Genomic DNA, 23,508 nt, shown 5'->3' with positions numbered 1-23,508 from the left:
GAAGCAAGTTCTCCAAACAGCTTTGTTAAAGTCAAATTGCAGCAGAATCGTTTCTCAGTCAAGCTGTACAAATAAAAAATATCTTCAAGATACAAAAGAAAGGGAAGACCATGGAAGCTGGTTACCTATATTGAGTTCAGTGGAGGAAAAAATCACAAGCTAATAATACCCTGAATAATCTCCCAAGCTGTGTGAATGCCTGCCAGGCAGTCACTCCTAACTCTGGACTCACAGGGAGTAGCTGAAACCATTCCACTAAGGAATTTGATGTATGTACCACTTTCTCCTCAACTGGTTTCCTCAGCAGTTCCAAAGGTCCTGTGGGCCCATGGCTCACCAAACCAAGGGAAATTCCTCCATTGCTGCTATGACAGCCATTCTTATCAGTGAAGGGTTAAATTACTACTATCACTAGTAAGAATAAGGATATTAATTTCTTTCTATTCCCCACCCTTGCCAGATCACCAGAGCAGCAAAAATAGCCACAGGTGCTTGATACTTCATGCTAATTACATTTGGGAATAAATACACAAGCAATTGTTTTCAAGTATAGTTATGACTAGAAAGGCTATTTTTCCTCTTTCTTTTCTGCTCAGCATATATTTTGATCAGCAATTTCATATTATTTGTCTCAGCTTGGAGATTCTTCCAGTGGCTGAATCCTGCTGATTTAAAGGGGAATAACATCATGTGCTTGAAGTGTTTCAGCTCCTCCAAAAGGTCTCAGAAATCACTGCTTCAAATTGAAAGCAAGAAGTGATCAGGCCAAATTCTACATGGTGGCTGTGAGTTCCTTCTGCTAAGGACAAGCTCAGTTTTACTGGGATGCAGGAGAGACTCAACCCAAAATGAACAGAAGGGGCATGGTGAGATATTTTTCAAAATGTGGTTCTTTCCTGCAAGGCAAGAAGCCAGAATGGGAATGTTGTGATGGCTCTACCCTACACAAGTTCTCTGTTATGGTGTGTACCACATTCCTCATTTTCCTGGGACAGCTCCAGCTGGATTTCACTGTCTGATTGTCACACAAATTCAAGTTACCTCCACGTGTTGGCATCTGGATCAAACACCTCAATGGTCTTCAGGTACGTTGTGCCATCAAAGCCCCCCACTGCCATCAGCTGTCCATTCACCACAGCCAGGCCAACCTGCAAAACAGCCACTACTTAGCTGGGATGTACTCAAAAGAAGGTTTAAAATGAAAATATTAATGAAACTATTTAATAACCGTGTTTGGTGAAAGGCAGTCTGCAGGAGAGGGTTGGGGTTTTTTTCTTTAGGGCACAGCACGATAAAATACCCTAAAAAATGAGACATGGAAAGTTAAATGTGTATCTCAGATTAGAGAATCTCTCAAAGAAAAAGCAGAGGGTTCCCCTTATTGCCAGCTACAAGAAGTAGAACCATCTGAGTGATGATAAATACACGAGAATCTAAACTTTTTCCATACAAAACTTACGTTCTGGACTGAAATTCTTCCCCAAGAAAGAATATCTACCAGCCCACAACACTTGGTTAAAGTAGCAGAACTACAGGCAAGCCCTTGGTCTCAAACCTCTCAGGTTAGGGCTTGGACCATCTGTAAGCACCTTGGCCTCCAGACTTTCTATTTAATCTTTGAAATCACCGAAACATCAAAACGTGGAGTATAACTAAGTGGAAAATGTGGAGTATAACAGAAAAAAGGGAAGGTACACATTGTAAAATGGTCCCTGTTTGGCTTTTTGAGGAAGTCAGGTGAGCTGCAGATACAGCTGCATGTGTTTAGCAGTTTCTATAGAAAGCAAATACAGAAGCAGCTGCTAAAAAGTCACTGTCTAATGAGAAACTAAAGTGGACAGTGCTGGACTCTGTGCTTGGAGAACAGAAATAAATATGTGTTCCCTGCCTCAAAAACCAGTGGTTGCTCAAACTGTGATTCATACTTGCCTCACCAGACACTGAACACTAACTCACAGACAGAACTCATCCTCTCCTTACCACAAAATCCAATATCTAATGATAAACACCCAGATCATTTCCATCTCCCCAGCCATGATGGCTGCTGAAAACACTGCATAACCTGTTGTTCACAAGAAATCACCACCATCAGCAGCGGATGGGAACTTGCTGTCACTCACAGCATTGAGGAGGAGAGGCACAGCCCAAGTGAAAGCCCAGGAGCTCTGTTCCCACACATGCCTCAAGGCAATGAGAGTGCTGGGAATGTGCATCTGAACACATGCTAACCCAGTTTCCCAGCTTTTTCCTCTCAGCAAGTGGGTGTTTTCACCTCATTCATCCAGAGACATCCAGGTACTAATTTGATAGTGTTCTTTGATGGTATTTCATACCAGGTACAGCTATGTCACCTAAAAGCTCCTCTGCTTCAGGCTTAGTTGACTGCATACAAGCCCCAAAAATATTTAAAAACACCCTCAAATATCTCATTTCCCCATCCTAAACAGCTGTGTGTGGCATGACTTGGCTATCTCTGCACCCTCTGGAGAGTTTTTTGCAAACTTTTTCCCTCACAGAAAAGAGGGGAAGATGCAGAGGAGGAAGCAGGAGAATCTCATGAGAAGACTGACACTTCAGCGTGTGCTCTCCCCACAACAACAGTGACAATGACACCCTGCCCTGTGCCCTCTGTACTGGGTCATCAGTTTTCCCACTTTTATAAGTTTTGGTCCATTTCCATATTGAGGTTAATTGTACAATTCCAGCTGCAGGTGATGCAGTCCCATCCTCCCAGTTTGCTCCCCTCAATTTGCTGTTTACACTTTTTGGGCCTGCAATGGTATCCTGGGTTCTGGGGCTGGAAAATGATTGTTTTGTGTGACTAAACTGTGAGGAGAACTTGCCAACACTTTATATGGAGTTCAGAGTTATAAACTAAAGCAGTGCACAATCTGGCAAATGTGTGTGAGAAAACCAGAAATTTCTACAGACACTGAAGGATCTGATCTGCAGCCTTGGAAGAAGCTTGGATTGATGTAAAAGTACAATAGCAGACATTAAGCAGAAAAATCACAAACTTATGTTTCTATAGTTGTAAGAGTATGCTTAAAATAAATGAGAAACTGTATTGATAAGATGGTGAAGGGTTTGTAATCTAAGGGTGTGGTTGTATAGAATAAACTAAGAGTTTAGAAGTTATGAGAATGTGTAAGTGAGACAGAAGCTCTTGGATAAAAGTATCTACAGTGCAGCAGAAGTAAATAAAGGTGATAGGTTAGAAAAGCAAAATAAATTCTGTGGCAACTGTCTATTGGGTTAGAAAGTTCTATATTGCCTTGTAACAAAGAACTTGTGACTATTCTTGAGCTATGGCCAAATGCTTCCTCCTCTAAAACCTCATGGGCTCTGAGACTGATGTTTCTCTGAGCAATAAATAGTTCTTAGCTTGAAAATAGCCCCATCCCTTCATTTCTAAAGGCAACAATGACAGGAAAACACGAAATGTAAAACCTGAGGCATCAGACTCACCCCGCTGCGCCGGGACGTCATGGCCACCACGGGGGACCACTGGTTGGTGCGTGGGTTGTACCTCTCAGCACTGCTGAGCTCTGTGGTGTCATCCCTGCCTCCCACAGCATAGATCATGTCCTGGTACACAGCACAGCCCAGGTGCTTCCTCCTGGTGCCCATGGGGGCTATGGTGTGCCAGCGGTTCTCCTGGGGGTTGTAGCGTTCCACTGCCGAGGGAGGGAAGGGGTGCGGTCAGCGGGCTTGGCAGGCAGTGGGGAGAGCACTTTTGGAGCTGATTTCCACACACCAAAAATGCCATGAACCCATTGTTCTTTTTCCTCCAAAGCCATAAACCCTTTGTTTCTCTTTCCTCCAAAACCATGAACCCATTTGTTCTCTTTTCCTCCAAAGCCATGAACCCCTTTGTTCTCTCTTTTCCTCCAAAGCCATGAACCCCTTTGTTCTCTCTTTTCCTCCAAAGCCATGAACCCCTTTGTTCTCTCTTTTCTTCCAAAACCATGAACCCCTTTGTTCTCTCTTTTCCTCCAAAGCCATGAACCCATTTGTTCTCTCTTTTCTTCCAAAGCCATGAACCCCTTTGTTCTCTCTTTTCTTCCAAAGCCATGAACCCCTTTGTTCTCTCTTTCCTTCCAAAGCCATGAACCCATTGTTCTGTTTTCCTCCGAAACCATGAACCCATTTGTTCTCTTTTCCTCCAAAGCCATGAACCCCTTTGTTCTCTCTTTTCTTCCAAAACCATGAACCCATTTGTTCTCTCTTTTCTTCCAAAGCCATGAACCCATTTGTTCTCTCTTTTCCAAAGCCCCGAACCCATTTGTTCTCTCTTTTCCAAAGCCATGAACCCATTTGTTCTCTCTTTTCTTCCAAAGCCATGAACCCATTTGTTCTCTCTTTTCCTCCAAAGCCATGAACCCATTTGTTCTCTCTTTTCCTCCAAAGCCATGAACCCATTTGTTCTCTCTTTTCCAAAGCCATGAACCCATTTGTTCTCTCTTTTCCAAAGCCCCAAACCCTAATGTTCTCTCTTTCCTTCCCAAGAACTCTTGCTAGTATCTCTCCTGTCTCCACACTCAGAGGGAGCTAGCAGTGCTACAAACTGACCTGCAGCAGTTTTACCTTTGGCACCTTCCTTCCTACAGCAAAAATGGCTGCTGCAGGAATTCACAAGATAAAAAACTGCTTGCAACTCCTACGCAAATTATCAAATCATTGTATTAAGGACATACTGCCAAATGAAGCACTGAAGAAGTAAAAAATATGACACACAAGCAAGTAATAGGGGCTCCCAAGTCTGGAGAGTGAGTTATTGTATGGCAAAATAATATTTAAAGAAGAAACAACTCCACAAACTGATCACTGAGATATTCAACAGCTATCTGGGGACATGACAGGCTCCCAGGACCAGGCCAAGCAGTGACTGGGATGAAGGGACAGCAAAAGGCATACCAGTATTGAGAGGAGATGTTCCATCAGAGCCTCCCACAGCATAGAGGAAGCCTCCCAGCACAGCCACGGCCACTCCCAGGCGCCTGGTGCTCATGGAAGCCACTCGAGTCCATTTGTTTTCTTTGGGATCATACCTGGCACAAGAATAAACAGCAGAGCTGAGGGAAGTGCTGACATCTTCACAAAGGGGCAGGAAGACTGAATTCATTCTCCCCAAACAAAAATCCCTGTAAGATTTGTACAGTTCCTATCTCCTCTCTCTCACCCTCACACTCTCAGAGGGTGCAGCTTTTCTGCCTTTAGCTGCACCCTCTAAGAGATCCTCTTTCTTGCTGTGCCCCACTTTTTTGGGTTTTTTTTGTAATTAAAAAGTACCTCTCCACAATGTTGAGACAAGAGACACCATCCTGGCCACCCACAGCATAGAGGTAACCTCCAAGAACTGCTACTCCAACACTGGTCCTGCAGGTGCTGGTGGGAGCCACATCACTGCTCCACTGATTGGTCTTTGGATCATACCTGGAAAAAAAAAAAAAAACCACACCAAACAGCAAAATTTATCTGCCTAGGTTTGTTTCAGACTCTCCCATGCTTGGGACCTCTACAAGGCTGTGAAACTTGCCTATCCTGAGCTTCAACTGCAGCACAGCTCTTTGTAAGCTGGATAAAAGCCCTGAAGTGATACAATGCATCCCCTCCATGTTATTCCAGGGATGTTCAAACTGCAGGTTGGGATGAATCAAGCTGGAGATCAAAGGTTCAGGCTCCTGAGAGAGACTGGCTGGCGTGTGGTAGCTTGCAGCAGAGTTAACTCTGCTCTGCTCCCTGCAGCTCACACAGGAACTCAGCCAGCACTGGGACTTCCAGATAAAACATGGATGGACTTGGGAATCCAGAGAAAAAGAAATACAGTGCATAGCAAGGAAGTGCAGGATGTGGGAGATACAATGATTTGGGAATTTGGGAGCATTCAAAGAGATAGGTGGGAAGAAGGGGAGGCTCAAGGTGGGAGGAGGTATTTTTACAGCTCATTGAGTTTGTTACAGGGCCAAGATTTAGAGTAGTAGGAGAGCTTGACTCATGTGGCTTTCAGGCATGGGAACTGCCCTATGCAGCTCCCAGAAACAGGAAGCTTGGTAAAAACTTGTTTGACTTTAATCTTTCACAGGCCTAAAACTGACCTATTTTCCTTCTTCTGCCTATGTGCCAAGGTTCCTTAACTCTCAAGCTGTCACTTCACAAAAAGAATAATCCAGGATCTTTCCCTCAGCATCTAAGAAACGCTCACTGTAACCCCACCTTCCCCAACAACACTAAAAACAAACCCTCAATTGCAAGGAAGGTTAACCAGGATCAGCACTCCTTCCAACACACCCAGACCCATCTCCTAGAGATTCCTTCCTTATGCAGAGGCTTTGGTTTGTCCCATTAAGCTGTGGCACAATTGCACCAGGGGTGTGCAAGGCAGGAGGAAATGGCAAAAATGAACAGAATTCCTAAAAAGCTGCACCCTTTTATTTAGTTTCTATAGAAAGCAAATACAGAAGCAGCTGCTAAAAAGTCACTGTGTAATGAGAAATTAAAGTGGACAGTGTTGGACAGCTCACTCTGTGCTTGGAGAACAGAAATAAATATGTTCTCTGCCTTCAAAAGCAGTGGTTGCTCAAACTGTGATTCATCCACGAGCATTCACAGCTGAAATTCTGCACAGGGGCCTTATGGAGACCTACCTTTCCACACTGTTCAGATAAGAGGAGCCATCATGGCCTCCCACAGCATAGAGGAGGTCGTCCAGCACGCTGACCCCGACGCCACAGCGCCTCTTGCTCATGGAAGCCACCATCCTCCACTCGTTGGTCTGGGGGTCGTAGCGCTCCACGCTGGAAATGGCATCCCCGCTGCACCAGCCCCCCACTGCAGCAAACACCAACACAGGGTCACAAAACACTCACTGAGCTCACACACTGCCCGTGCTCCTGGCACAAATCCCCCCTTTGGGCTCGTCTCTAAGTTGCTCCTTCTGAGGTTTGTAGTTATAAAATAGGAGATTTTCAAAAGCCTGAAGTTTGGAGATGCTGTGGCATGCACAGTACCAAAGAAATCATGTGAGTAAGAAACATAAGTTAACTCAAACTTTCAAATATTAATGCACAGGTCACATCAGAAATAGGTTGTGAAGACTTTATGGGAACACCACCACCAGAAAATCCTGCCTGGAGTCTCCTTGCCTAAGCCAGTGGGAAAAATGCATTGATTCAGAAAATCTTGAGTTGGAAGGATCAAAGTCCAACTCCTGGCCTGGCACAGGATTGCCCCAAGAATCCCACCACGTGCCTGGGTGTGTTGTCCAAATGCTTCTTGAGCTCTGTCAGGCCTGGTGCTGTGACCACTGCCTTGGGAAGTCAATTCCAGTGCCAGACTCTACTGTGGGTGTAAGAACCTTTATCCAATATCCAACTTAAGCCTCCTCTGACACAGCCCCAGGCCTTTCCCTTGAGTTCTGTTGCTGGTTACACAGAGCCCAGAGCAGTGCCAGCCTCTCCTCTCCCGTCACAAGGAAACCATGTAAAGCATGATGAGCTCTCCTCTCAAGGCAGAACAGACCAAGTGACCTCAGCCACTCAGATGGCCCCTCCAGCACGTCCTGCTGACACACAGACACAGCTGCAGGGACACACACCTGCAAAGAGCACCTCTCCACAGCGGATGGGTTTGCGCGGCCTCGTCCGCGGTCCCTGCATCAGCGGCCGCTCCTGGGGCAGCAGCAGGTAGTTCTTGGCTTCATCCACCAGATCCCTGTGCAAGACAGGAAAACATTAATCCCCAGAGGTCAGGCTTGGGAGAAGGGGCCAATCAGAAGTGATGGGAAGAGCAGGCAGCACTAGTCATGCACCTCAGGTATTGCCAAGTCACAGGAGAAGAGCGTGAGCAGCTCCGGTTAAACGCGCGCTGTCACCTCAATGCTCATCGGCTGTTTACGAGCCACTGACACAGTGACAGCAGCAAACCAGCACCAGTGCTTGGCCACAGCTCATAATAGATACAGTTTGCTATAAAAAGACTGATAAAAAAATATATATGACAAGAGATTTGTCAGGCTTACTATGCAGAAAAGAAAAACCCAGCCTGCCTCAAGCTAAACTGAACAGTCAGTGGTTTTGCCTCGGAAGAGAACAGGAGTTGGAAAGCACACAAATACATAACTCACACATGACCAATAGATGGAGATAGTACCCTTCTGATAACTATTTTCTCCAGCTCACACTGTCCATCCATCCATGACTTGCCACCTGGACTAATCCTAATATTCCAAACCCTTGAATTAAACAAAAAAGAACAAAAAGTCCTCCTTCCCTCTACAAATGTGGAATTCCCCCAGTATGAATGCTTATTCAGGGAGAGAATAATTTAGCCTGTGCCCTGAACTTCTTTACAATATGCACAGGATAGATCATGTGCTTTGTGGATGATACAGAACTCTGCAGAACCAGAAAGGTGAGACTCATACCATAAAAAGAGGAAATGAAAACTTCCCTGCATTATCCATGTGGGAAAGAGCAGACTCTAATCCCAGAGTTCAATTCTGCTATCAAAGTGCAGACACTCTACCTAGAAAAACTACTTTAGATCCCACAGAGATCATCATGAAAGCCATGCAAGAGCTACGCTGCAATAAGAGGCCATGACTAAAGGGGGTGAAAAAAAAAGGCAAAATGAAAACCAATACACTGAAAGGTCTTTTACCAACAGACAAACTGCACACTCAAATTTGCCATTTCACTGAAAACCTGAAAGAACAAAACCACTTCTAGGGTACACCACTAACTATTATACAAATAGAAAACAATTTTTCCTGCTTCTCCTATCCTGCCAGTTGCCAAAGACAAAATTGCGAGGCATCACCCATTTACCAGTGACAAATGAGCACAGTTTCAGAGGACAACATAATTCAATCCTGTAAATGGCTGAGGAGATTTACCTGCATTCCTCATCACTCTTAATGAGTGGATCAGAGCCCACTGTACCCACAAGAAACTTGGGACTCAGCAGGGGCAGGCGGACGTGCTGCAGCACCTGAAACACAAACCAGAACGCCTATGGTGAAACCACAGATACCCACAGAGATGCAAAAAGCCAAATGGAAAACAAGAGAATTTTAACTGAATGCAGCTTGTCTCACAGCACATTTGCCTTTTCAATATCCCAGTTTGGATACCCAGCAGAAAATCAGTTTTCAGAAAGGGACAATCCACTGGATGCATCAACAGCTGAAAGATGACAGCTGGAAACTTTTAGAAAATTACAGATGTCAAGACATCTGCCTGAACACTAGTTAAGTTAGTGGCTTTATCAAGCACTTAGCTCTCTTAAACCTGAGTGGTATTGCAGAGTAAATGAACAATGAGAAACAACACATCTTTCAGAAGAGTTGAGAATTTGAAGGCCCAAGCACATATAGACAGAGGCAAACAGTTATAAAAGCATTAAAAGCTGCCTTGAGAAGAGCAGCTTTTTCCAGTTTGGTTTGTTTACCTAAAACCATTTTCAAAAGCTTTCCAGTAAATAAAGTTGCATTTAACATCTCTTTCCAAAGCAGAAACAGTGAGGCAGGCAGATGCTCACCTCTTTTGATCATCCAGCCCAGACTTCAGAGGCTTTGGGCTGACAGCTTTGTCAGAATGGGTTCTGCTCTGTGAAATGCCTTGGCTTAGATGAAGCATCACATTCCAACAAAACCATTCTGACAAGCTCCACTGTAACATGGTGAGGGCTGAGGCACAAATCAAGCAGCAGAGCTTAAAGAAGCACTGCAAAGCAAGACAAGGCTTTCCCTCTCCACTGTGGTGTTGATACGACTCTCCCAGCAGTGCAGGCAGGTTTGTCTGGACAGACTGCTGGAGTGAGCCTGTTTGGCAAGTCCTAGCTGGGAACAATCCAACAAATCCCCTAAGGAAGGCTCTGGCCAGCCTAGATGAAGGGACAGTGCAAGCCACCTAACACAGGTGGGAGTCAGAGAGAATTCTGGTGGCTTTACAACACTCAGAAGCGCTCTGGCACCACTCTACCGTGCCTCCTTCCTCTCTCCCTGGATAAAGCAGCCTGGAATGTCTCTGTGCCCAAGATTACCTGTGGCAGCTGGGGTCTCCTCTCCTGGATGCTGTACTTCACCCAGGCCATCACGGCGTTGAACACCTGCTCCTCGCTGCGCACGTTTAACTCGTCACTGGATATGATGTCTATGAGCTGGTTGGCAGGAAGCAGCATGAACTCCTCACTCTCCATCACCTGGGAAAGGCAGAGGAAAAAAGGAAGGGAGTAAGGACAAAGCATCAGAGCCATTCACCACTCCAGCACTTCATGGACTGAGCCAGTAAAAAGCCAAATCCCCATCAGTTCCAAGAACAACACACATAAAGGGTTTGCTGCACTGGGCAGAACACAGCCCCCAGCAACACAACAAGACACTTATGGATGGGCATGCCTTTTACACCCTTTAACACTTTTAAAGGGTTAAACCACACTGATCAGGTTTGAAAATTCAGGAAAAACAAAGCCTTTCCTTAAAATCAGCCTCCTCATTTGCCGTGTCTAATACATAAAGCAGAAATGAAACCGCAATAAATACGTGACTAAAAAGCAGCACTGGAGCACAGAGATTTCCACAAGAAAAGCAAAACAGAGCACAAAAATAAGAGTCTCAAACAAGTTACCAGAGGCATTGCAGAGAACACAGAAAGCCTGATTTGTGGCAGAACAGAAAACATTTCAGGAGACTCATCTGATCCTGCCTCTTTCATTTGCTCTAAATACACACATGGAGTGTGCAGCAGTCGAGATGCACTGAAGAGGGAATCAGAGCCTCCAGAGCCCCTAAGGACTGATCTCCTGTGAAAGTCAAGCCACTGACAAACACATGAATTCCTTCAGCATCCAAGATAGCAACCAAGTTCCTCAGGAGGCCTTGGCTGCTGCTGGGGGACTGCTCACACAGCATGAGTCACTCAGACTGCCCTGGGCGCTCACACACCACCACAGCTCCTGCACACACATGGGGAAAGGGACAGGAATCAGAATTCAAACTGCAGAAATGGCCTGACTGGTAACTGCCAGCTCACTTTCCCTGCAAGCATTCCCAGTCTGCAGCTGGGAATTTCCAAAAGGTTCAGGGACAGAAAATAACTGAATGCTGGCTTGCCCTTATCATCTGTGACCACATTAGAATTCCATGACTTATTTCACAATTTGCTGCATAAATTAAAGAAAAACACTCTTTGACACGATCATCTCAACAGCAGTCAGCTGTGCAGTCCTTCTAATTACCTGAAGAAGCTATTTAAGGGCACTGAAAAAAAATCCAGTTACTGACAACAGAAAATATTGTTAAAAAAAGAACAAAGAGGACAATGAGATCAGTTGCCACACTTGGTTCTTGGGCACCCTGAGCTTTTGGGGACAGTAAAGGCCACAGCAAGATTGGCCCACACACTCCTTCAGCCTTTAAGTAGGAACTGGGTTGGTCATTAAAGATCTTTATCAGCTTTTTTCCATAGTCTCCTTTCCTCCTACAAAGCTTATGTGTAAACTTTACTCTGATGGTTTTAAATGCAGCTTCTGCAGAGTCTGGAAAGAGCAGCTGTGGAAATTCCTGAGTTAAAGATGCTCATCCAGCCTCTCCCTTTGACCCTCAGGACATCCAGTTGCATTGATGGCCTCACAAAATTCAAAGCACTTCTTTAAACCAAATTATTACTACTGTGCAACTTGTTAGTTTACATAGTAAAACAAATCATTATTTAAAATGCTTTGGCTTTTTTTGGCTTAATTATAAGGACACTCATAATTACCTGACTAATAGTAATGATCTATTTCACTGACTTGCTTAGTGGACAAGAATTGGCTGGATTTCATTTCCTCTGCAGCATTCCTGAACATCAGTGCTTTTATAAACAGAGAGAATTCATGTCAGACTATACAATATGGAGTGCAATTTTTGTCTGTTGATAAAAGTGCAACTTGTCCACCCATAAATATATTTTTTTCCCTACACACGAATGTCAAGAGACAAAAAAAAATAAAGGCTGTTCTTGTACAGTGGAGATGTTAATAGAACCATTTCACATTAGATGCACAAAATCCACTAGAGGTTATAGGCAACAAATTAAATTGGGAGGAATGGAAAAAACTGAAAAAACACTTTACCAAGAAGTTAATGATGTAATGCAGCAACACACATAAAAATTTAATAGAAGCAGAGGTTAGCACAGCAGAGGACATGAAGCAATTCAAACTGCATTCAAAGTAACTGCATGGGTTGGCCTGCTGCCTGCTGCTTAATATTTCACCTTGGCACCCAGGAAATTCCCAGCTCACGTTCCTTTCTGCCAGCTTGGAGGAACAATGACCACACAGCCTCTGCACAGGAAGGCAATTTTTTTTTTTTTATCAGCTTTTTATTTCTTTTTTATCAGTTTTCAACCTCCACAGTGGCTGATGGTTAAACAGACGAGTGCCTGGCTTCCCCCAGGGATCACCAAGCCACTCCTCAGATGGGAAATGCTGCCAGAAAGGAATGCAATCCCAAGCAGCAGCACCACTCACACTGTCTGCAGAGAAACAGTGCAAGCAAAAGAAGTGATGATTAAGGATGAAGAGCTGCACAACTCCTGGGGCACTGAACTGGACACCAAAACCTGCCCAGGCCAAAGAAACAGTGCTCTAATCTAAGCCTCACTTTTCCAGAGGCTGTGTTTAAGTCAAGTCAATTATAATTTGCATCATCTTCGAGGAAGAGTGCTCTCTTCTCTTTTTCCTCCTTGTGCTTTAACAGGGATAAGGAAGACAGAAAGTTGTCTTCAAGGGACTGCAAAAGAAAAGAAGCCCATAGCAAGCAGCTCCTAACAGCCAGCTGCATGTATTAATACTAAAACATTTTAAAACAAAACTGTCAAGCTGTTAAAATGTTATTTAGAGGCTTGTAAGCATGCCCTACTCATGTAATAACAAGATTTAATAACCAGTAAAACAACCAAGCACTGAAAATAAACAACCATCTGGATAGCATCTTGCTCCCCCACCTCCCAGAAATAAAAAACAAAACCAAACAAATCCAGAAGAAAAGAAGTGCAGAGCAAGCACAGAGGATATGAAGTGGCCAGCTAAAATGTAGGGCATTGGGAAACCACCAAGTTCTACAAAAATAAACCTCTCATCTTACCAGCAAATTCTGTTTGGTTAGAAAAGATGTATTTAATTGCAGCTTTTATAGTAAACTGATGTTTCAGATACCAAGAATTGTCTTCACTGTGTCCAACAGTTGTGTTGCTCCTGCTCAGATTTTTCTTAAGTACTACCTGACTGAAATTAATACAATTCCAACCTGCTTCTTGCATGTTAGAAGGGAAAAAAAGAGACAAGCTGCCATCACTCACAGCACTTCCATACTGCTGCTTCTCTGGGGAAAATAAATTAGCACCAGGAGTTCCAGGAGTTCCTCCCTTTGGAAAGGATCTCCCTGTGAAGCTGGTGGGAAGAGGAGATTTTTCTGCAGCAGTTCAGTTAAGACCCACTTTTCTCTATTGCTCACACAATCCTTAATTATTATGTTGATCCTTCTCTGAACCAGCTGCTGGCATTATTTTTTTCACCAAAAAATCATCAAGGCAGAATTAACAAAGGATGAGAAACTTGAGTTTATAAAGGTCAGCTACAATATTACACATCTGAATTACTTTCAGACAGCTTCTGCTGAATAATAGATGCAAAACTCTAGTTCTGCTACAACCAGGGATTTGAAGACTCCCCTGAGGTGGCCTCATGCTCCCTCAAACACCCACTTTGCCAATCCCAGAGCTCAACATCAAATTCCTTGGGTTCTACTGATGTGTTGTCCTTACTTTTAACACCTTCCCCCTCTCCAATCATGTAGAATCCAGAATATTTCTGAAAGAGGAGTGGAAAATCAAACATTGTGCAAGCAGGACAGATTCAATGCCAAATCCACCTGCACCCACAACATTGCACTCACCACACACCTTTCAGGGAAGAAATGCTGTGCATAATTTACAAACCACTGGTACAACACAGTCCTGCCACCTCTCTCTTCTTTCCTCCCCACTTAACATCTGGCACCCATCACTGGGTCCCATTACCAGCACCCATCACTATCAGGGCACAGAGCAGGTGTAAAGGCAGGATTTGGAAAAAAGGACAAAATGAGAGTTGCTGAAAGCTCTCACAGGCCACATGGATGCATTTTACAGCACAATTCCAGCACACCAGCTCCTTACCTCCTGGAAGTTGTGCTGTGTGAATTTGTCGGCGATCCTCAGCAGCTCGCGGCACGAGTGAGTGTCAGCGAAAGCCCGGATGCCCAGGCAATTGGAAGGGTCCAACTGTCTCTTGAGGAACTCACAGCAAGCCTCCTGGATCTCGGCCAGCTGGAGAAGACAAGCAGCTGGCAGCAAGGTCTGGACATTCCCCTCTTCCACAGTGATCTGCGAGGTGTAGGCGAAGTCGATGAGCAGCTCCATGGCGCGCTCGTCGATGTCCCTGATCACCACCTCGGTCTGCCGCGACTCCGCCAGCTCCCCGGTGAACATGGCTCGGAAATAGGGGCTGCAGGCCGACAGGATCACCCTGTGGGCGTAGATCTTCTTGGCCCCCACTACCAGCACCACATCACAGAGCTCCCTGTGCTTCCTGAGCAGGTTGATGACCTCCAGGGTCTGCCGGGGGTGCTTGTCGGAGATGTAGGGCATGCGCGCGGGCTGCGGCACGCCCTCGGGCAGCTTGTTGGGGTCTCCGAGGGTGCAGCGGCTGGTCACGTCCATTCCGGTCTCTCCTGGGCGAGTGCTGGCACACCTGCAGCGCAGGAGATACAGATACAGCACCATGGTCAGGGATCTCAGAGCCAGCTGGGAGCTGCAGCTCCACAGCTCGCGCCGAGCACCAGCCTGAGGGACGCAGACACGAGCCGTGCCCGTAAGTCCACGGCGGGACACGAAAACAAGCACGTGACCACATGAAAGAGGAATCCATCTCCAAGCAAAGCCAGCTGAGAAGTAAACAAATGCCAACTTGCAGCAGGCTTCTATTCATTGCTATTTTTATAGGCTTTCGATGACACACGGCTGTAATATCCAGCTACACGTACATATTTATGAGCTGAACCTCGTGTGGTACAGGCACATTATCCCCATTTCACAGAGTGACTCAAAGCACACATTAGCTGGCTTGCCCACTGTCAAATGCTGGAGTTTTCTCTGGCAGAGGTGGAGATGGATTTCCAGCTCTGTGATTTAACCAAACTTCTCTGTTCTACCTACGTTTTTAACGGGGTCACTCATCACTGTAATGTCTGAACACACTAAACTGTCACACAGACTTTAGGAGCTCGAGATGGCCTGCAGAGTACCATGAGCATCTTTCATTTTAATCATCACCTCTTCAATTATTTTTGAGCTGCAGAGTCTCCTGACTCAACCCACCCTCCCTGACACGTGTCAAAAGAAGGTTAATCCTCCTCAAAAATTGCAGAAGGCAGGCAAAACCAAACCAAACCAAACAGGAAAAAGATAAAACAAGTATCCACCACTATCAGCCTACCAGAAAAGGAAGAATAGGAAGTCAGGATGGTAACTTTAGAGCTGAAGAATCACTTAAGAACACATAAACTAAGTTACTGGCACAGAGAAGAAACACAGTCTCTTCCCAATTTCAGAGGCAATTAGGAAAAACCAGGAAACTGCTGCTTGTTCCCACATCAAAGGAAAAGCATCACTTAGAGCAATTAAAGGACATTGAGCAAAATATCAGAATATTGATGGTTTATCACCACTGAAGATGTACTGAAAGACCCAAAACATGTGCTGGCCACTACCAGTTTTTCCCTGATCCACTGGCATTTGTGAGCTGTCACTACCCCAGTGCTCATATTAAGAGTTAAAATGAAATCAAGCTTGGCTTTGCCATGGCTCAACGTAATTTGCAGCAGGCTTGAAGGAAAGTATTAAAAAAAAAACCACCTCACATGTTTTCCCCTCATTATTATGTCAAATGCACTTTCTAAGCACTGGGAAACCAGTCTCTGCAGCAGTTCAAATTATTTACTTGCATCTTAGCCTGTTTTCCCATTCCCTCCACACCCTGTCCTTGATCATCATATTCAGATGTTTTAGACCATTACCTCCTCCTCCTCCTATCTTGGTTACACAGATCCAGCTGGGGCTCCCCTCTGGGTTTTGCTGCTTGCTCCTGCTCAGCCTCTGCACCTTAAATGCCTTGGATTTTTATCCCTGCTCCATCTTTTTTACATCCATCACCGTTCTGCTTCCCTGACACCTCTGACAAATCCTCCTGCTCTTACACTGCCTCTCACTCTCCTCCACCCACTCCCGTCCCTCACAACCCAAATTCACCTTTGGGGGGCTTGACAATCATTCTCAAAGCTCTGCCAAGTTCCTCACAAACAATGCATAAACTAAATTGCCCTTGCAGCAACACACACCAACCACAATTAATGGTACCCCTGCAAAAACCCCAAGAAACCTGGGCTGAAGATTAATTGACCTAATTGGCTTATTTTCACAGTCCTTAGCAGCCAAGGCCAGAAGGTAAGTCATTTAATCCCTCTACCAAAAGATGGAGAAAGGTGGTGACAAACATTCCCCTGCAGAGTTTGGCTCTTGCTAAGCAAGCTGAGTTGATTTTATTGTGCATTAAGTGTTTTGAACTATGTCAAACCAACCCTTGGAAGGAAAAAAAAGAACACAGTAAGAGCTCTTTTAAGACACATGCTACTACAGTTCTGGACAGTTTGTCTTGACCAGGCTGTCAGTCAAAGAACAGAAGAAGCATTTTTCAAATAAAAACCCATTTCATGTAACTACAGCACAGAGGAGATGGTGCACATCCAGGACAGGGCATCCTTTTGGAAAGCACACAACCCCTCTGTAACAGATTCAGGCAGTAGCCCTTGTCTTTCCTAGCCAGGACAGAAGAGGATTTTTCTGCCCAAATGAGGCCCTGCTGAACACATCTTTAACTCACTGAAAAGGTGTCTGGTTAGCAAGAACTGAAATCATCCCTGCATTGTTCCCACCAGCATTTATCTGAGAGCCTGCATTGTACTCAGCCTCCTTACTCCTGGGGAGAAAGTGCTGGTTAATGATTAAAGAAGATTGAATAGACAGAAAAAAAGAGTAACAACCAAACATTCCTGATTCACCCATAACTTATCTCTGGGTGGTACAGAAGCCAGTGATCAATTGGTTTAAGAATTTCCAAGCTAGATCAACCCAGATGCTTGATGTGAAGCTCGGTAGGCTGCTGCTACACACAGGCACAAAAGTGTGAATTTAAAGGACACCTCTGCTGGCTTGTGTCTCCACAAAGCTTGTAATTCCACTGCATTCTGTGTGCATTATGCATAAACATGCACAGAGAATGAAATGATGAGTCAGTAGCTTAGAGGTGTGAAAGACAGAAGGCAGCACTTGATTCTCACATGGCAGGGGAGCTGCCTCCCCCCACACACAACTCAGGGCTGCTCCTGAATAGCCAGGGTGATTAAGGAAGGCTGAGAAACCAGAGGAAATGGGGATAAAAACATTCACACCCAGCTATGCAGATATTCTGGGATTAGCTTCCATCAAAATGCAGGGCTGGGGAAATCAGCAAATACAATGGGATTAAGAAAGGGCTGACAAAGGATCAGTTTTTGTAGCACACTGCTGAGAAGTACAAATGGGAACACAGGCAGTCTGCAACACTAAGTCAGCTAAATAAACAGGCTGCTCTGCCTCCATTTTATTCCACTAATGCCCAAAATTTCATTCATTAACAGGGGCATGTATGAGACATCCATCCTAACAGCAGCTCCTCCCAAAGTATTAGGTATTAAAAAAATTACCTAATAACACATACCTAGGGAAAATTCCCTCCCATGCTGTCATAAGAGCATCTTAACTTTCAAACCTGTATTTTTTAAGACAATGTGTGTTTTAGCACAAGATTACAAACAGGCTTTAACACAATTCAGCAGAAAACAACAGGCTGACCTAAAGCTTATGAAAACACATTTCAGGCTAAAAACATCAATTGAAATCCAAAAATCATGTATTGCTGGAGTGGATCTCCGTGGCAAGAGATTTTAGTAGCAAATAAAAATAACAAAGCAAACAGGTAGTGATTTCTGTCAATGCCTTGATTTGAAATTAAGAAATAGTTCCTACACTCATTACAGAGCAAGAACAAGGGCCATTGACTTGGCCCAGCCTTTGGCAAGAAAAGTCACCACCACAACATGCCAACCAAGTAAATGGAAATGCTTTATTGTGGCATCAGTACCCTAGGCATCAAGTTAGCTAGAAGTCTGATTATCAGGAAAAATACCACTGATTCAATTTCTTGCCCAGCTAGTAAGGTTTCCAGTAAGTTTCCTCAACAAAGTTATGCAAACAAGCAGATAAACATGACTGAAATACTATTTTACATTACACAAAAGGAAACCAACAAGGACCTGGTGTGTTTGCCTCTATTTATATTGCTTGGTTTGAATTTTACTGACCAAGAATAGAAAATTCAATTTCACTCTGACTGAGGAAAATGTGACATCGTGACATCCTAGTCAGGGTGAAACTGAGGATGCCCACACTCTGAAAGAGGAGGTCATTACTGGAGCCTTCCAAAACCTTCCTGAGCCTTTTGTAGCTTGTTTTGGGCAAGAGCTGTGTCCAGGTAGCTGGATAACTCCTGAGTGCACAACCAGGATCTGAAGCCTCCTTCCCCCTGCTGGGTCTGGCTGCTCTGATCCAGCACAGCTGGAAGCTGGGAAAAGGCTGCCAGGAAAAAGCTGAGTGAGGAAGAGCTGGGAGAGCTTCCCCAGTTTGTTTGGGAGCTGCTCAAGCCCTCGTGCCTGAGCTGTGTTGAAGATGTGTCTGCAGCTGACTGTGCACCCACCCATCCTGAGCTGATTTCCCTGCTTCCTTCCTCACCCCTGCTTGCCCAAGGGGTGCAGGACTCCTGTCTGGCCCTGGCCATCAGATCTGCTCTGCCCTCCTTGTCTGGGTGCTCTGGGACCATGCCCTTCACTCAGAGGTCCCTGCTGCCTTGTTTTTCCCCTCAGCAAAGCCACATTCTCTTGCTGAGAGTGAGCAAGAACAGCCTGCCCCAGCCACCCCTTCATTCCTAATGCAGGGTAAATCCTGTTTGCAGCAGCAATTCTGCGTTCCCTGCTATAATCTTGACAGGAATAGCTGGAATTCCTTGTCTGTTCAAGCTGTTCCTCCTCCCCTCTGAATGCTGTACACATTTGATACCATCTCACTGTGTTTATTAACCCATTCCTGGTCAAGCCACAGGGTCTCTCACTTTTATAAGTTTTGGTCTATTAGTGTATTGGAGTTAATGGCTTAATTACAGCTTTAGTCCATGAAGTCACACTTTTCTTGTTTTTCTCTCTTCAGCCCATGTTGTTCATACTCTTGGGCCTGAGATTTGGATCATTTGTCCTTGGTCCCCAGCTAGAGCAGGAATTGTTTTGTCTCCCTACTGTGTGCAGAGAGCTCATAGGAAGCTCAGACTCACACACTAAAGCAGCCCAGAATCTAAAAAGCATTAAAAGCTCAAACCTGAGGCACCACCTGGGCAGGCAGAGCTGTGGATCATTATTTCTCCTTTCTGCCCCACCTCACGTGGGGGTGTTAAATTGGCTTCAGAGCCCTGAGTTAAAGGATAAAAGAAAGTGCTCTGCCATCTGCATAGCTGGAGTTCATAGGAAGATCTGTGCTCAAAATCCAATCAGGAACCTTTTATCATTTTCTGCTAAGACAGGCAATAGGAGGAGAACAAACAGAGATTTTAACAAGCCACACTGAAACCCTTAAAACAGGTGAGTGTGCTCCAGAACTGGAGTCCACAGCTCACAGCAGAGATGTGCTTGTCAGGCCAGGCTGCAGCAATAATAAAAAACCTCCACTTCTTCAGCTCTGTGCTGCTGCCCACCACAAACACTAAAATTGAGTGGCAGCCAGAACTTCCACAATAGCAAATCCAAGGCCACAAACCCACAAACAGACACACCAACTCCAGCACGTGAATTCTCTGCCTCAGTGTGACACAGAAAAGAGCAGGCACAGAAACAACTTTAGAACCTCAATTTCCCCATCAGGAACACAAAAAGGAGGGAGAAAGCAAGAACACAAGCCAAGCCAGTTATCAATTTTATGTCATTCTGCAAAAATATCTTGATAAATGGAGCAAAACATCAAAACCTAAAAAACTGGTTAAGATTTAAATAATCTCTACTGAAGAGGGCTACAATGAAAGAAAGCTCATCTGCTATTTAATCCATCCTGGAGGAAAAGGAATTCACTGTAAAAGTCACATACAGCTCCTCACTAACCAAACCCCATTTCTTATCTTGGCAAAAATGCAGCACAATACCCAGGCTCAGCCTCTGTCATGTCCCAGGTTTACTCACTGCTGAACTGCAGCAGCGGCACAGCAAATTAAATTCATTAAAATGCATTTAATTAAAACGGCATTGTGCCATTCTTCAAGGGTTTAAGTGGCTCCTTACTTCTTGCCTCCTTATACAGAACCCAGGCTAATGGTTTCTGTGGCTAAGAATGCTCTATAGATTCATCTATGGTTAAAAGCCTTGCCTTCCCTTGCATGAATGTTTATAGATTTACCCACAAAAGAGTTTTCCTTCTTTCAACATCCCAAAGAGCACAAACAGACCAAGCAAGCTGCCTGAGTATTCTCCAATCCATTTAGAGGTGAAGAACTTCAGGCAACTTTGCTTCCACACAGCCTGTATCCTGTACAGAAATGCATCTGCTGCTAAATTCTGCTGTGGGATTGCCATCAAGCAAGGAAAATCAACAAGAACTAGCAGGGAACCATGTTTGCAAACCTGTCATCATGCTGAACTACTGTGACAACTCTTCCCTCTATGAGAGAGAATGTTTTTGACACCACCACAGCAAGAACTCCCCTGAATTAAACTTCAGCTGCATCTCCAGCTCATTAGAACTGAGGCAGCTGGCATCCATAATTAGAAAAGGAAATCTCCTTTTCACCCAAGACCTCACCAAACTCCCTTCCTTAAGGGAAAAATAATACCCCTTGGAAATCAAGTTTAAATTTATTCCTGGCAGTCTATTTTTTCTATTTTCCACAGCTTTGATGCCTAAGTAATTAAATACTGAATTTTAAAGATGATAGTAAATGGGGGAAGTGGAAAAGGGGATGGAGAATTACAGAATTACAGTAACTTGTCTTCCATACTCTTCCTTAAAGACACCTGGCCTTGTAAATACTGAAAACTAAATACATTTAAGAAAGGACTAAAGAGGAATGATTTATTTCCCAATTCCCCATAGCCAGGCTTAAAAAAAAAAAAAAAAAAAATCCAAAGCCACACAAGATTTTATAGTCCAGGCACACAGCAAACCAACTCACACGATTTATCCTGTTTGGGGAAGAGAAGAACAATTGTTTTTGTGTCTTACCTGCGCATTGGCTTTCCGTCCATGCACCGTGAAGAGAAACCTTCACCCTACACTTCAAGACCTGATCCAACAGGAAAAAAAAGAGAAAAAAAAAGGTGATTTCTTATGGGTTGCTTTCAATTTTTGATGGAATGCTTTGCTAGGCTCTGTCTCTACAAATGAGCTGATATCTTTCTTGTATTCTGATAGAATGGTGTTAAGTTTTACATCTCTTGTGTCTCACTATTGATAGAGACTGAAAACAGAATAAAATCTTTTAAAACCTCTCTCAGTTACCCTGTCTCTGTAAAAACTAAGGAAACCAACAATTTCCAAGTGAAAATAACCTTCCTTCCCCTCTTCAGTCCTAATGTGCCTTTGAGCTCTTGTCCAGTTATAAATTCACATCCCAGATTAACAACACCTGGACTGCAGAGAATAAAGCAGAAGAAAACATCACCAGCATTCAAAACATTTCCACCACAGCTGCACAAAGATTCCTCACCAAACAGAACACACACATTATAAAGTCAGCACACCGCCTGCCTCCCTGAATCCTTAAAACTGTTCTACCAAAGGGAAAAATATCTGAAGTGACAGGGTGCTCGCTGTCACTTCTTGCTCGGAGCCAGGAGGTATCTCTCCCTCACACATTTAGCAGAGATTTAAGGCAGGCTGGCACCTAATAAACAGCACAGCGCTGCTCACCAGCTACACTGCAGAGCCAGGATTTGATAGAAGATAAAACTTGTGTCTGGAAATTGAAGATAACTGTGCCCCAGAGGTAAGAGGGATGTTAATAATGCTACTACATCTGCAAAGATGAATGATGCTGCCTGACGTTCGCTACACTTCCACTCCAAATATTCATTTTCTGAGAGTAATAACAGTTGCAAACTGCACAGGCCTTTCATATTCAACCACTAACTTCTAATTCTAATGTAAATTAACCCTTTTTACAAGGGCATCGCTTCACCCAATTTCATTTTTGATAGCTATTCACTTAGGAATACATTTAATTCAATTATTATTCAAAGCAATAAGCCTAACTTTTTTGTAAAAATCCATTAAAAGAACAGAAAGGTGTTCTGCTTCCACACTGATAGTCACAGGCTTCTACCTCTCCAGAAATGAGCAACCACTGAACTATGGGAAAAGCAATGGCAGAATGAGAATGAAATAAACACAAGTAGCACTCACAAGAGGAAAAAAAATATAATTAAATTTAGGAAAAAAAAAAGATCATTTTTGGAAGACTGAGACTGTCAGACTGGAACCTTATTTCACAGGCAGCACTCTCTAGGAGCATTATCCCAGACACACCAGCGGAGCTGGCTAATGAAGAATAAGCTCAGACTTGCTGTCTGCCACACTTGCAAATTACTCAGGTTGGCAGCTCCCTGCAAATAAAGACAGGCGATTCCTCCCGGTTAGGGCACTGCATAGCGACTCCGAGGGGAGCTCGGGGCTGCCGGGGCACCGAGCACCGCCTCATCCCGCCGGGGCACCGGGCACGGCCGCGTCCCGCCGGGGCTGTCCCGTGAGCCGGCAGCGCCGAGCGGCCCCCGGAGCACCCCGCACACGCGAGGGAACGTGCAGCAGGCTATTCTTAGCCCCCCGATTGCATCAGATTTAATCCCCTTAAACCCACGTTGAAAACCGGGGAGGAGGGGAAAACACACACACGCATATACAAGCAAAATAAAGGCATTTAAGCCGCGCTGTCCGCGCGGCAGCAACAGGCTCAGGGGCGGCTCTGCCAGCACAGCCCGGCCCTGCAGCCCCCGCGGCACAACTCGGCTCGGCCGGCGGCAGCTCCTGCGGGACGGGCACCGCACCTCTCCGCCGGGCCGGGCCGAAGGGCCACGCCGAGCCCAGCCCAGCTGTGCCGAGCCGAACCGCGGAGCCCACGCTGCCCCAGCCCGCCCGGACAGCGCTGCCCGGCCCACCCTGCGCCCCCCGGCCCGCAGAGCCGCCTCACTCACGCCGGGCGCGGGCTCCTCGCCACCGCCGAGCCGCGGTCCCGCAGCGCCGCCCGAGCGCCTCCTCAGCCGCAGGAAGCGGCCCGGCCCCCGCCAACCGCCGGCGAGCCGCG

At 45.1% G+C, this 23,508-nt stretch overlaps 1 protein-coding gene across 3 annotated transcripts in view; it reads right to left on the bottom strand.

Annotated features, from left to right (window-relative positions):
- The window catches only part of KLHL20 (kelch like family member 20), a 26,440-nt gene extending 2,932 nt beyond the window's left edge, over positions 1–23,508 (bottom strand). For 2 of the 3 annotated variants that reach the window (XM_064720473.1, XM_064720471.1), the window contains exons 1-11: positions 23,399–23,508; positions 21,435–21,495; positions 14,205–14,778; positions 10,045–10,203; positions 8,897–8,991; positions 7,598–7,713; positions 6,648–6,831; positions 5,293–5,436; positions 4,918–5,051; positions 3,469–3,677; positions 1,042–1,148 (exon numbers count right to left, since the gene is read on the bottom strand). In XM_064720473.1, coding sequence (XP_064576543.1) covers positions 1,042–1,148; positions 3,469–3,677; positions 4,918–5,051; positions 5,293–5,436; positions 6,648–6,831; positions 7,598–7,713; positions 8,897–8,991; positions 10,045–10,203; positions 14,205–14,778; positions 21,435–21,457 — 1,745 coding nt within the window. In that variant the 5' untranslated portion in view covers positions 21,458–21,495; positions 23,399–23,508. Of the gene's footprint in view, positions 1–1,041; positions 1,149–3,468; positions 3,678–4,917; positions 5,052–5,292; positions 5,437–6,647; positions 6,832–7,597; positions 7,714–8,896; positions 8,992–10,044; positions 10,204–14,204; positions 14,779–21,434; positions 21,496–23,251; positions 23,297–23,398 lie in introns of those variants that run through there. The other variant, XM_064720472.1, reaches the window with a different exon arrangement.

Source organism: Zonotrichia leucophrys, chromosome 8, assembly GCF_028769735.1.
Source record: "Zonotrichia leucophrys gambelii isolate GWCS_2022_RI chromosome 8, RI_Zleu_2.0, whole genome shotgun sequence".
Taxonomy (NCBI): Eukaryota; Metazoa; Chordata; class Aves; order Passeriformes; family Passerellidae; genus Zonotrichia; species Zonotrichia leucophrys.
The sequence above is the reverse complement of the archived record's forward strand: the minus strand, read 5'-3'. Positions and strand labels throughout refer to the sequence as shown.